At 48.6% G+C, this 13,772-nt stretch overlaps 1 protein-coding gene across 3 annotated transcripts in view; it reads right to left on the bottom strand.

The window, feature by feature from the left end:
- Positions 1–6,137: 6,137 nt before the first annotated feature.
- Positions 6,138–13,772, bottom strand: part of ZNF341 (zinc finger protein 341) — a 46,184-nt gene continuing 38,549 nt past the window's right edge. For all 3 annotated transcript variants that reach the window (XM_059406814.1, XM_059406815.1, XM_059406816.1), the window contains exons 13-15: positions 10,781–10,892; positions 10,449–10,519; positions 6,138–8,672 (exon numbers count right to left, since the gene is read on the bottom strand). In XM_059406814.1, the coding sequence (XP_059262797.1) occupies positions 8,143–8,672; positions 10,449–10,519; positions 10,781–10,892 (713 nt within the window). In that variant the 3' untranslated portion in view covers positions 6,138–8,142. The remainder of the gene's footprint in view (positions 8,673–10,448; positions 10,520–10,780; positions 10,893–13,772) is intronic.

The raw sequence follows: 13,772 nt of genomic DNA, 5'->3' as shown, positions 1-13,772 counted from the left end.
AAGCTAAGTTAGGGGCGCCTGGGTGGCTCAGTGGGTTAAAGCCTCTGACTTCAGCTCAGGTCATGGTCTCAGGGTCCTGGGATCAAGCCCCGCTTTGGGCTCTTTGCTCAGTGAGGAACCTGCTTCCTCCTCTCTCTCTGCTTGCCTCTCTGCCTAGTTGTGATGTCTGTCTGTCAAATAAATAGATAAAATCTTAAAAAAAAAAAAAAAGCACTGAATTGTACACCTTAAAATAGTTAAAATGGTGAATTTTGTTATGTGAATTTTATTTCCAAAAGAAAGTGTGTTGAAATAATGAAAACATATTTTGGTGCCCACCACACAAACCTGATTAGAACTGAGGTTCTGCCATTCAACTATATGGCAACTGTGAAAGACACTATCCTCTTTACCAAGCCATTCTGAGGATTCAGTAAGAATGTAGGTAAAGGGTTTGCTACAGACTATGCATCCAACAAATATTTAGAAAATAGGGGCACCTGAATGGCTCAGTGGGTTAAGCCTCTGCCTTTGGCTCAGGTCATGATGGGATCCTGGGATCGAGCCCCACATTGGGCTCTCTGCTCAGCAGGGAGTCAGCTTCCTCCTCTCTCTCTCTGCCTGCCTCTCTGCCTAGAGAGAAAGAGAGGCAGAGATCTCTCTCTCTCTGTGTCAAATAAATAAATAAAATCTTTTAAAAAAAAGAGAAAATATGGGATGCCTGGGTGGCTCAGTCGGTTAAGCCGCTGCCTTCCGCTCAGGTCATGATCCTGGGGTCCTGGGATCGAGTTCCGCATCGGGCTCCTTCCTCAGCAGGGAGCTTGCTTCTCTCTCCACATCTGCATGCCACTCTGCCTGCTTGTACACTCATTTTCTCTCTCTCTCTCTGACAAATAAATTTTAAAAAATAAAATAAGATAAATAAACAATAATAGTAACAAGAAGAAGAGCAATCACTGACATCTAAGGGCCCTCACTGGGAGTCAAAAGGTTTACAAAGAATATTTCATGACTTACCTGACTATAGCCCTATGAGGTAGACACTGATTACAGCTGCGGAAACAGAAGTTTAGAGAGGATGAATGACTGGCCCAAAGTCATCCCATTACTAGTGTCGTGGCTGACAGAAAATCTTTATTGAGTACTTTATGCTAAGTAAGACCCTGACCTGAGCGCTTACATCTATCATCTCATTTAGCTCACACAACTGCATCAGGTGGACACATTATTGTCCCCATTGTATTTTTTTTTTAAGATTTTATTTACTTATTTGACAGAGAGAGAGAGGGAGCGAGCACAAGCAGGAAGAGCAGCAGGCAGAGGGCAAAGGAGAAGCAGACCCCCAGCCAAGTAGGGAGCCTGACATGGGCCTCAATCCCAGGACCTGGGATCATGACCTAACTCTTAACTAACTGAACCACTCAGGTGCTCCTGTCCCCATCTTATGCATTAGGTACTGGAGAAACAGAGAAGCTGAACAGCTTGCCCCAGGTCACACAGCTTGTAAGGGCCAAGTTGAGATTCTTACTATAAGGACAACCTTTTGAACCTCTATGCTACACTGCCTTTATCCAAATGAATGGATAGAGAGATATGCACAAATAAACACAAATAAATGAACTGTGATGAGCCTGCACAGCAGGTATGACCTCCTTGGGGAACAGGGCAAAGTAAGCAGTAGGGGTAGGAGTGACCCAGCAGAACCTAAGAAAGACAAGTGGGGAGTGGGCGGAGACTGCGCTGGAAGGGCCCCTGCCCTTGAGCCAATGGTGGGTTCCAGCGCCTGCCTATTCTGTACCTACTCATCCAAGCATGTGTAGGCTATGCAACAAGCACTGTGCCCTAGAGGGTCAAATGTTTCCTTCTTAGTAAGGCTTTTCAGGCCACCCTATCTCATGCTGCAATCTGCACACCCCTCCCCCCCAATACACACTCACACTACTCGCCTCCATTTTTTTTTCCTACAGTACTCATCACCTTCTAACATATTATGTAACTTGCTTATTTGTTGTTTATCTTCTGGTTCTTCCAGAGATGATCTCCACAGATCATTATTTGTCTGGTTCACAAGGTATCATCAATGCCTAGAATTATGCCCAGCACATAGTAGGCACTTGATAAACATTTGTCGAATGGATGAATGAATGGGCTGAGGTAGCAGTGACTTGGGGGGCAGGAAAACTGGGTTTGGATTTAGCCTTGTGATGATGGACTTTGGACAAAACCTTTTCCCACTCTAGGCCTCCTCTTACTCTCTGTGACTCTACAAAGGGCACAAGGCCTTGAAGTTGGGCCTTAGCCCCTGGCTTCATGATTCCATGCCTGACCACCATACACAAGCTGCCCTTGGTGAGCAGGGGTTCACCCTCAACCCTGAGGGGGAATCTGTTCAGACTACGACCTACAGGACCTGAGAATCCATGGGTGTCATTTGCTGGCCGCCTTGGAGGTTGGGACACCTGCGGCTGCCACCTCCACTCCAGCCTCCAAGGGAGACAAAACTGGTCTGACCAGTTCTCCTGGGCCGCACCAGTACCTGCTGTGTCCACTGAGATTTCCAAGCTGTTGCCTCTGTCATTTGTCCCAGATATTCTCAGCTTCTTAAAGCAAGGAAAATGGAGCTTTACAGGGCTTCAGGTTAGCCCTTTCTGGGCCCACAGGACAAATTCTTCCTGAGGGAAACATACGCTTGACCTCCATGGAATGGGAAAAGGAAATGGCTAGAGTGGGTCTTGTTCTCTCAAAGTGCTGTTGTTGGTTCATTCAACAAATATTGATCAGGCAATTCCTGAGCAGTTCTAGACACTGTAGATGTATCAGTGAACAAAACAGACAAGTCTTTGTCCTTGTGGACCTTTTGTTTTTAATGAGAAGAATGGACAATAAAAATGCCTAATATAATGTCAATGATGATTAATAAAAATGAAGAGGAAGGGACTAGAGTGTGATGAGGGTGGGGAGGGATCATTTTAGATAAATTGGCCAGGGAAGTCCTGAGGAAATAGCTTTTGGACAAAGGTAGATAGAAGGAGGGGGCCAGTATTGGGAATATCTGGGGGAAGAGCATTCTAGACAGCTCCACACTAGAGGGTTGTAAACAGGAAAGTGGGGTCACCTGGGTGGCTCAGTGGGTTAAGCCTCTGCCTTTGGCTCAGGTCATGATCTCAGAGTCCTGGGATCGAGCCCCACATCAGGCTCTCTGCTCAGCAAGGAGCCTGCTTCTCCCTCCCCCTCTGCCTGCCCCTCTGCGTACTTGTGATCTCTCTCTCTGTCAAATAAATAAATAAAATCTTTTAAACAAACAAACAGGAAAGTGGCATAATCTGATTGGGGTTCTAGAAAGATTCCTTGGGATGCTGTCAAGAGAATGGATTGTGGAGGAGAGAGAAAGCAAGCAGGGAAACCAAAGAGAAGGTTGTTGCAATCATCCATGCAAGAGAGGCCGGCAGCCTGGACAGAGCAGTGATGGCTGAGGAGATGAAAAGTGGCTGGAGCCTTGGAGAAATGATTAAAACAACACTAACAACAAAAACCAAAACCTTGGCCTATCAGAGCCGGTGAGAGCTTTAGTGATCCTAAGACAAGGCAGGAACTTTGGAGTCTGTCAGTCCTGGATTTGAAGCCCAGCTCCACACATTCTGGCTGAGAGTTTCTGGGCAGGTTGCCACACCTCTCTGAGCCTTGGTTTCCCTATTTATAAACTGGATGGGATAGGAGAGCTTGCTTCCAAGGGTGTTTTGAGGACTCAGTGACATGTAAGTAAGACAGAGATCAGAGTTTGGCACTTAATAGGCAGTAAAGTTAGCTATGACTCAACTCCCCACATTTATTGATAGAGAAACTGAGGCGGGTTAGCTTAGAGGCAGAGGACAGGCGGTGGGAGGGAGAAAAGAAAGGACTGTTTACAGGGTTCCTCAAATCATATACGCAGGTCCAGGGAGAAAGTTAGTTCAGTAGGCGAGGAACATAAAAAAATCATGTGATGCCCTCTGGCCATCTTCTTTTCCTACTATCAAAAGACATGAGAAATTAGAAATATGTCCCTAAGATGAATCAACACAAGTATAGTAAGTAGCAACTGACATTCAGCTGCAGTCAGGGAGACCTTAGGGAAGAACAGGAACTGTGGCACCTGGAACACGTGTGCCCATTGAAAGGGGCCGGCTAGGTCAGTTCCCCCGAATTGCTGTCTCCCTTTGCCCGACATCCTTATTTTCAGCAGAAGTCAGAACCCAGATTTTCATATGCAATCTCCCATTTTTAAAAAGATTCTATTTTTAAGTTATCTCTACCCCAAATATGGGCTCAAACTTATAAGCTGAAGATCAAGAGTTGCATGCTCCACCAATTGAACCAGCCAGGCACCCCGAAATCTCCCAGTTTGTTTGTTTGTTTTGAACTTGTTTTTTTCTTCTTAAGTAGGCTCCACACCCAGCATGGAGCTCACTGTAGGGCTTGAACTCATTGCTTCTGGAGTATAGGAACCCAGCATTTTTTTTTTTTAATTTATGGAACCTAGTGAATTTTTTTTGAACCTAGTAAATTTTTATATATTGCTCTTGCTATTATTTCAGCATTCTTTTTTTTTAAAGATTTTATTTATTTATTTGACAGAAAGAGAGAGATCACAAGTAGGCAGAGAGGCAGGCAGAGAGAGAGAGGGAAGCAGGCTCCCCACTGAGCAGAGAGCCCGATGTGGGACTCGATCCCAGGACCCTGAGATCATGACCCGAGCCGAAGGCAGCGGCTTAACCCACTGAGCCACCCAGGCATCCCTTATTTCAGCATTCTTGCCATTATTTCACCCTTTCTGATCCTTACAGTTTCTTTTTCTTGCCTTATTACTTTGGCTAGACCTCCAACACAATGTGGGAAGCATGATAGCAGGCATCCTTTTCTTATTCCTTTTTTTTTTTTAAAGATTTTTAAATTTATTTATTTGACAGAGAGAGAGATCACAAGTAGGCAGAGAGGCAGGCAGAGAGGGAGGGGGTAGCAGGTTCCCTGCTGAGCAGAGAGTCCGATGAGGGGCTTGATCCCAGGACCCTGAGACCATAACCTGAGCCGAAGGCAGAGGCTTTAACCCACTGAGTCACCCAGGCGCACCCCTCTTTCCTTGATCCTGACACAGAGGGAACAGATCTCACTTTTCACCACTGCAGTAGGTTTTTTTTTTTTAAAGATTTTATTTATTTGTCAGAGAGAGCGAGCGAGAGCGAGCACAGGCAGACAGAGTGGAAGGCAGAGTCAGACGGAGAAGCAGGCTCCCTGCGGAGCAAGGAGCCCGATATGGGACTCAATCCCAGGACGCTGGGATCACGACCTGAGCCGAAGGCAGCTGCCTAACCAACTGAGCCACCCAGGCGTCCCTGCAGTAGGTTTTTAATTTCATTATTTTTAAATGTTGACTTTACTTTTTTTTTCATTGTGAAAGCTGAAGTCTGGCTGTAGGCTGCATTCAACCCATGGGCTGCCAATTTGTGATCTCTGCTTTCCCTGAATTCTCTGTCTGAATTGTGGTAACCTTATTGGGTAGGTACTATTATTCTCACCAATTTGATATATGAGGACACTGAAGTTCAGAAAGTTGAAGTGACTTGCCACAGCCACATACCTGGGAAGGGACAGAGCCAGGATTCAAACCTAGCTCTGCTCGATGCCAAAATCTGTGGGACCTTGGATGCTCAGGACAGCCTCTCTTTACACTTTACCCTCTCCAGCAACTTGGGGGGCCTATGGGGTGCTCTGGAATGCTGGAGCAGCTCTGTTGCCAATTTTGAGTGACCCTCGACCAAGGGTCTTCCCCTTCCTGGGCCTCAGTCTCCCCATCTGTCAACCTAGGAGGGATGTAGTTACAAGAACCCCAATATGGTTCCAGTCTCCTTCCCTGCAGTCCAATTACATATCTATCAAATATTAGGCCTTGATATCTCACTTGTTCTGTGGCCTGAGTCTGCCACATACTGCTATGTGATTTGGGGGTGCTTAACCTCACTGTACCTTTTGCCTCATCTCAGGTTTAAGATGGAATTAAAAGTAGCACCTACCTCCAAGTGCTCAGGACATGACAGGCATGGCACAAGTGCCTAGTAAACACGAGTCCTCATGATTATTGATAAATGTACATGCGTGTGCACACTGACAGGAAAAGACAGAAATATAACTTAAGTAGTTTTATTGGGATGGAGACACGGTTCTTAACATTTTCTTTAATGTCACAATTTTTTAAAACGTTTAATGACTCCTCCATTTTGTAGAGAACAGTCTAAGTTCCTCAACCCAACATCCAACGACAATTGATTGAACATCAACTTATATTTCAATACAGGAAAGTGGCTAATGGCACACAGAGGCAGGCCACCCCAGCCTGAATCCCATCTCTGTGACTTACTAGCTGTGTGAGCTTGGGCAAGGAGCTCTGCCTCCCTGTGCCTTTGTTTCCTCATCCGTAAAATAAGGAAATTAACAATTCTCACCTGCTGGGGCTGAGGTGGTATGTGCAGTGTCCATCATGTGGAAGCTCGAAATATATAAGGGATTATTATGATCTAACCACTACCCCCAAATCTCTGGTCATCCTGATCCATTCACCAGCCCCAGAATCATCCTACTTTGAAGGCTTTGCTCATGACTTTCTCTTCCTGGCATGCCTTTTCCTATTTATCCATCCATCAGAACATCCTGTGTCAAGGACCAGCTCAAACGTGCCCTCCCCTAAAGAGACCTTCTGCCCTCACCAGCCTTGCTCTGGCCTTGAGGGCTGGGTGCACTTCAAGCTCTCACTACCTCAGCTGTATACCACTTCCTCATTGGTCCTTCCTCTTGTATCATACCCTTCCTGAGGGGAAGCTGGGCTTGCTCAGAGCTACAGCCCAGAGCCCCAACACAGATATCTGAGGGATGCACCAGCCTTCAAGCAAACTCATCAAACTGAGTCCAACAGCTCTGCTGTGTCCTGCCCTGTCCCTTCTTGGGCCTCGGTTTCCTCTCCTATCACTGAGGCAGTGTGGCTGTGAATAGAAATGAGGAGACCCTGGTCAAGGCCCCTTTTCTCTTCCCTGCCTCCCAATAAGCCTGGCTTGCTTCCCCTCTGGACCAGCTGGGGGGTGGGGACAGAGTGCTGGCAGTGGGGACAAATACTGATTTTAGAGGCCTGCTTGCGATGGACCTCTGGCTCTGATCAGAGTTTCTGATGTTGAAGGGTTTGGGGCAAGGCCCAGAATCCTGCATTTTTCCAAAGTGAGTATAAACGCCTTCCATGGCCATGTTCTGAAATGTGGGAGCACCAAACCTCTCATGGCTAAGGGGGCAGAGCAGCTGTGGGCAAGGGGCCATGGGCCCTCTCAGTCCCCACACACTTTGGAGGAGGGAGTGCTGCCACCTAGGGGCAAAGAAAGAAACTGCCAACGCTCGAGCCTGAGCCGTTGGACATGTTTTGATAAAAAACATTTGAGCACTTTCCAAGTGCCAAGCACTATGCCAAGTCCTTTGCACATATCATCATACTGGGTCCCCATGACAGCTCTATAAGGTCGAAATGTCATAAGCCCCATTGTACAGAAGAGACACACAGGGCTCAGAGACGGCAAGTGACATACCTAAGGTCACACAGCAAGTGAATAGCAGCACTTAGATTTAAGGCCAAATCTGGCTGATAGCTGTACTCTAACTGTGACACCCAGTGTTGCCTAAATGCCTATGTCACAGAGTCATCTCGGATACCCTGTGGAACCGTAAACGAAAAGGTCCAGCAGATAAGGGCTCTACCCATTTCAGGCCTCCAGAAGAACAGCTTGACCAGAGGCCACACCGAGACAGCCCCGAGGAGGGGCGGGCGGGACCACTCTGGCTTCTCTCTTAGGTGGGCTGACACCAGGCTGGACCAGCCAGACCCTGGGCTGCTGGCTTGGCCAGCTCTCTTACCTCCAGTGCCCCTACCTGGAAGTGGTAGGCAGCCCTGCCTCACATTCCAGAATGCCAAAGGCCTAGCCAGCAGAATAGGAGCCATAGCAGGCTGGCCACAGGCGAGGGTTCATAAATGACACTCCAGAAGGATTTTGGCCAATGGCTCACTTCCATGGGGAAGGATTTCTCATCGGCCCCTGAGGCCTAGACCACAGGGGAGCATCAGGCTGGGCTCTGGGAACAAACACCGCGGGTCCATCACTCTGAGGCCTGGATGTAGACAGGCACAGCTAGCATGGCACATGGGCCCTCGGCCCCGGCCTGCAGCTCTGCCAGCGCCAGGTTGGAGCCCAGGCTCTCTGCATGCCCGGGCACTACCAGCTCCGGTTCACCCCCCACTGGGCCACCCACCACAATGGACAGCACTGCGTCTGGCTCTGAGAAGGGCGGCTTGCCTGGGGCAGCCTCGGACACTGACCCAGCCCCAGCGTCCTTCAGCTCCTCCAGCCCCAGCGGGTCAGGCAGGGGGGTTACCACCTTACGCCCGCCACTGCTGCCACTGCGGGGTGCTGCCCTTCTCCGGGAGGGCCGCCGGGCTTGCAGGTCCTTATCCTTCTGGGGGCCAAGGCGGCAGCGGTGATCTTTGAGGTATTTGTGTCGGGAAAAGCCCTTGGCACAGCCGGCGCAGCGGAACTTGTAGTTGCCGGTGTGGGCACGCTGGTGCTCCGCGAGGTGGGCGCGGCGGCTGAAGGACTTGCTGCACAGGGCACACTTGTGGAGCTTCATGCCTGGAGCAAGGGGAAGTCCGTGAGAGGCACCCCGACCTCTTAGTCTGCAACCGCGCCTCTGCACTAGGGATAAAACCCAGTCTCTCGGCTTGCCTTTGGAGCACGCGTCCGATCTGGGCTCTGCTCCTGCCAGTCTCATCTCCCACCTTTTCCTGTCCTCAGGCCACCAAGATGGCACCTGCCTCTGGGCCTTCACACTTGCTCTATCCTCTCTGCCTAGAATAGCAGTCTCTGCCCCGAAATCTTGGCTAACTTAGCCAGGTCACCATTATCTCTCTCTTCTCTGGTCTGTCTGCCTCACCCTCGTCCCCCCAGACCATTCCTGTAGGGCAACTAGAGATGGCTTCATGAACTACACAAAGGACCCTGACATTCTGTGCTCTGAACCCTCCAGTGATTCCCCAAGTTTTCCGCAGAGCCCGGTGCTTTGGACCACCCCCTTCCCCTCTCAGCCCCATTCCCTCCTTCCCCTCACTTGCTCTTAGAGCTCCATGCCTCCCACTCACATTTCCTTGTCTCAAACAATCCCCCTAGTCTCTCCTCTGCCTCAAGGCTTTACACTTGCTTCCTCCTTCTGGAAGCTATTCACTGGCTCTTCTCATCCCTCAGGATAGGTCCGATGTTACCTCCTCCCGGAAGCCCCCCGATATCTGCTTCATTTCTTTCTCTGCCCCATCCTTCTGTTTATTCCCATCTTTGTACTCTGCATACTTTGCTGTAAGATACTTACTCATTTGTTGTTCATTTTCAATCTGTCACTAAATGCAAAGCTTCCCCAGGGAGGCAGGGGGCGCTCTACCCATCTGATTCTGCCCCATCACCCCGAGTCTGACATATGATAGGTTCTCAATAGTCACTCACTGAGTGAATCACTGGTGCCCCCACGTCTACCATGAAGTCAACTCCAGCCCACACTCGGCCTGAGCCTTACTCCCCTCACCCTCCCTGGGACGAAGGCTCAGAGAGGGGCAGTGACTCAGAGACGGTCAATGCAGCAGGATAGTGGTCGTACTAAGAATCAGACTCAGGCCCTCTGTCTTCAGTCCTCAACTCTCTACTCTCCCAGTTTTCAAACTTCCCTTAGCCACTAAATCCTTTCTGTAAACCTCTGGTTTTTAACCAGGGGCAATTTTACCCCTCAGAGACTTTGGCTTGTCCTCTGGAGACATCTGTAGTTGTCCTAACTGCAGGGAAGACACCACTGACATCCAGAGGGTAGAGGCCAGAGGTACTGGGAAACATCCCACAATGCACAGGGAGGCCCCTGGGACAAAGCATCAGCTACTGGGAAATATCAAGAGTGCCAAGAAACAATGTTCCAGACCCAATGGTATGTGGAAAGCCAGCTGAGCTGCTCTGGGGACACAGCAGCACCCCAGGAAATGCCATAGAGCCCCTGGAAAGCTGAAGAGTGGGTTGGAGAACTCTGCTCCATGCACCAGCTGCCCTGCTCTGCTGAGGGTACCAAGGAAACTGCCTGGCTATGTCCTGGACCCTGCTGGAATCGGATTTCCCTCCACGTCCGATCCACATCTCTATCACACTGGGCACCTCTCTGATTTACAGCTATCTCCGTTCAGGCAAGCTTCCCCCTCAGCCTGGGGCACTGTGTTGGACTTACTTCCATAGGACCCCGAGGAGGGCAAATGCCTGTTGGCTGGAATATACCAGGAATATACCAGGCAGACATAATAAGCTTCATGGGATGCACCTGTTCTTTCTAGGAGGCCCGCCCCAGCGGTTCAGACCCTCCTGGTAGGTCCAACGATCACTTACCAGAGTGGGAGAGGATATGCGCCTTCAGCTTGTCTGGCCGGTTGAACTCTTTACTGCAGCCCGTGTGTGTCCTAGAACCCAAAACCACTGGTCAGGGGGAGCTCACCAGACTTGGACTCTCTTGCTGGTCTCTGTGCTAGCCCTGGGCATGAGGGACTCCCCGTCTACCCCAAAGGCCAGGCAAGGAAGCAGGGTGGGGAGTGAGGCAGGTCAGGTAGCAAGGCCCACGACAGGATAAAAGGAGAGAGGCCCTTCAGGACCTCGGGCCTGACAATTCTCTGTCCCACTGCCGGGTAAATCGGCCCCTCCCACTCATGTCAGGCTCCACTCACGAGAAGGGGCATTTGTATTTCTTGAATGGCTCATGGATCAACATGTGTCTCTTCAGTTTGTCCTTACGGTTGAACGCGGACTCGCACACTGAGCATTTGTAGGGCTTCTCACCTGTAGGAAGAGACACAGCTGGGGGGTGGGGACTGCGAGTCCCATGAAATGGGAGTCTGAATATGGGGTACACTAGCGGAGAGCAGCCCCTCTAGGGAAGTGGCCTGGGAGAGAACAGCCTCTCCCATTCCTCATGATTTTGTTTCTCAAAGGAGAAGAGGGGGCTATTGCAGACAGGGCAGTCGGGAAAGGCCTTTCTGATGAGGCAAGAGGGGAGACCTCCTGAGGTGGTAGGGGAGCAAGCCATGATGGAAACTGGAGTCAGGGTCCCAGGAAGAAGGAAAGGCGGGAGTGTGTGGTATGTCTGAAGAGCAGTGGGGAGGCCAGTGTGGCTGGAACAGAGTGGGGAAGGGAGCATGAGGCAGAAGGGGAGGTCAGTGAGACAGCCAGGCCCAACAGGAAGGGCCTGTGAGGCCTAGGTTTTTACTCTTGAGTAAGATGAGAAGCCTCCAGAGGGCTGAGTGGAGCAGGGACAGATCTGACTTAAGAGTGTCACGGGCTCCCTCTAGCTGCAGAGGACAGACTGTGGGGGGGAGGGGTGGGAAGTAGCCAAGAAAAGACCATGTTAGTTAGGAAAGCGAAATGGGCAGCCTTGGCCAGTGGACTGACTGTGGGGTGACTGAGGGGAAGGGAGTCAAGAATCTAACGTGGGCCTGAGTGATGGGTGAATGAATGGCTGTGGCATCTACCGAAATGGGGTCCACCACAGGGGAGAGAATTATACCTTATCTAATGGAATCCTTGCCACAAACTATGAAGTACTAGGTGAGAAAACTGAAGGTCATGGTCTGTACCAGGTTAGCTAAGAAGCCAGCTCAGCAGTGTGATGCAGAGTCTGCCTGAGTCGCCCCGCATAGGCTGCAGCAGAGCCTGGTGGGGACCAGGAGGTGGAGGAGAGCAGCTCTCACCTGACAGGGGGCAGGGGTCATAACCTGTCCTGTGGAAAAGGGCTGCCACTGGGCTGTTTGGATCTCCTGCCATTATTTCCTCCCTGTTCTCCCTCTGGAATGAATAAAGTCCTTTTGAAAAGTACCAACCCAGTGATTAAGGAAATTCTGGCCCTTACGATGGAATGCTCTGCAGTCATGTGTCCAGATTAATGTTCAGTTGTGTTTCCTGATCTGGAAAGAGGCTCCTGGTCATACTGCTAGTGAGGAAAGAAAACTGTAGAACAGCTTAAGACAATCCCCCTTTTGTTAGAAAAGATAAAACCCTCATATTCCAAAACAGCCCTAGCCACAGGTGGTTGTACATACACAGAAGATGCAGGGAGAGAGCTGAGGGCAGGTACACACCAAAACGTCAGTAACAATTAGGATTCAAAGAGGCAACCTGAAGTTTTACCTTATATACTTCTACGCTGCTTCCATTTTTTAAATAAGGCATGTATTATTTTTGAATAATGATTTTTAAAACTATAAAGAGAGTCATTTGGTAATATCTATCAAAATTACCAAGCATGTACTTTTTTCTTCTTTTATTATGGTAAAATATACATAAAATTTACCATTTTTGCCATCCTAAAGGTCCATTTCAGTGGTATTAGATACACTAGCATGGTTGTACAATCTCCAGCACATCCATCCCCAGAACTTTGGCATCATCCCAAACAGAAACTCAGTACAATACTGCATATACACTGGAACCTAGCATTTCCACTGCACAGAATACACAACTACAGACATACTCCCAAAAGCATGCCAAGGGGACACACACAGCATTTTGCATACAAACTAACAGCTAAAAATCATCCTAGTATCCATCCCCAGGAACTGGTTAAATAAAAAATAGTATATAAAGAGCGCCTGGGTGGCTCAGTGGGATAAGCCTCTGCCTTTGGCTCAGGTCATGATCTCAGGGTCCTGGGATCAGTCCCACATCCGGCTCTCTGCTCTGGAGGGAGACTGCTTCCCCCTCTCTCTCTGCCTGTCTCTCCGCCTACTTGTGATCTCTCTCTGTCAAATAAAACTCTAAAAAAAAAGTAAATACGGAGGAATTCTATGCAGCTGAGAAAAAGAAGGTACTGCTAGAAGCATCTCCAATGTATATTGATGAGTGAAGAAAAAGGGTACATAACAGAATTATAATATTCACTCCATTATGTAAAAGTAAGCAAGCGTGTGGCACAGATACAAAATTAAACCAGAAGGACTCAGACTAGAGCCGCTAACTGCAGTCATCTGCGGGGAGGGGAATTGGGGATACTTTTCAAATTGCAAGTTACAACCTGCTGGTGGTTATTTTAACAACTAAAATTAAACAGAATAGAAAATATTGTTTTACGAAATTTCTGTTTCAGTATATGCTCTGCACATAAATGTGTTTCCTGGGCTGTAGTATAAAATATATTTTTTGCCATAGGTCATAGTAAAAAATTTTTTTAAATATTTGGATTATCCATTGAGGTGAGAGGATGGGGTTATTTTCTTTTTCTCATATATATATTTTTTCATATTTGCTTTTGTAATGTCAAGGATTTTCTATTCAGGTTTTTGCAACTTTTAAATCCTTTTAAATGAAAAAAAATTTTTAAGTACTAATCTTTTTTTTAAAGATTTTATTTATTTATTTGAGAGAGCAAGTGCACAGAGGCAGAGGGAGAAGAAGAGGCAGACTCCCTGCTGAGCAGGGCTTGATCCCAGGACCCTGAGATCATGACCTAAGCTGAAAGCAGATGCTTAAGCCCCTTAAGTCATACTCTTTTTTTTAAGATTTTTATTTATTTATTTGACAGACAGAACTCACAAGCAGGCAGAGAGGCAGGCAGAGAGAGGAGGTGGCTCCCCACTGAGCAGAGAGCCCGATGCGGGGCTCGATCCCAGGACCCTGAGATCATGACCTGAGCCGAAGACAGAGGCCTAAACCACTGAGCCACCCAGG

Source organism: Mustela nigripes, chromosome 7, assembly GCF_022355385.1.
Source record: "Mustela nigripes isolate SB6536 chromosome 7, MUSNIG.SB6536, whole genome shotgun sequence".
NCBI lineage: Eukaryota > Metazoa > Chordata > Mammalia > Carnivora > Mustelidae > Mustela > Mustela nigripes.
This window is presented reverse-complemented; position numbering and strand designations above follow the sequence as displayed.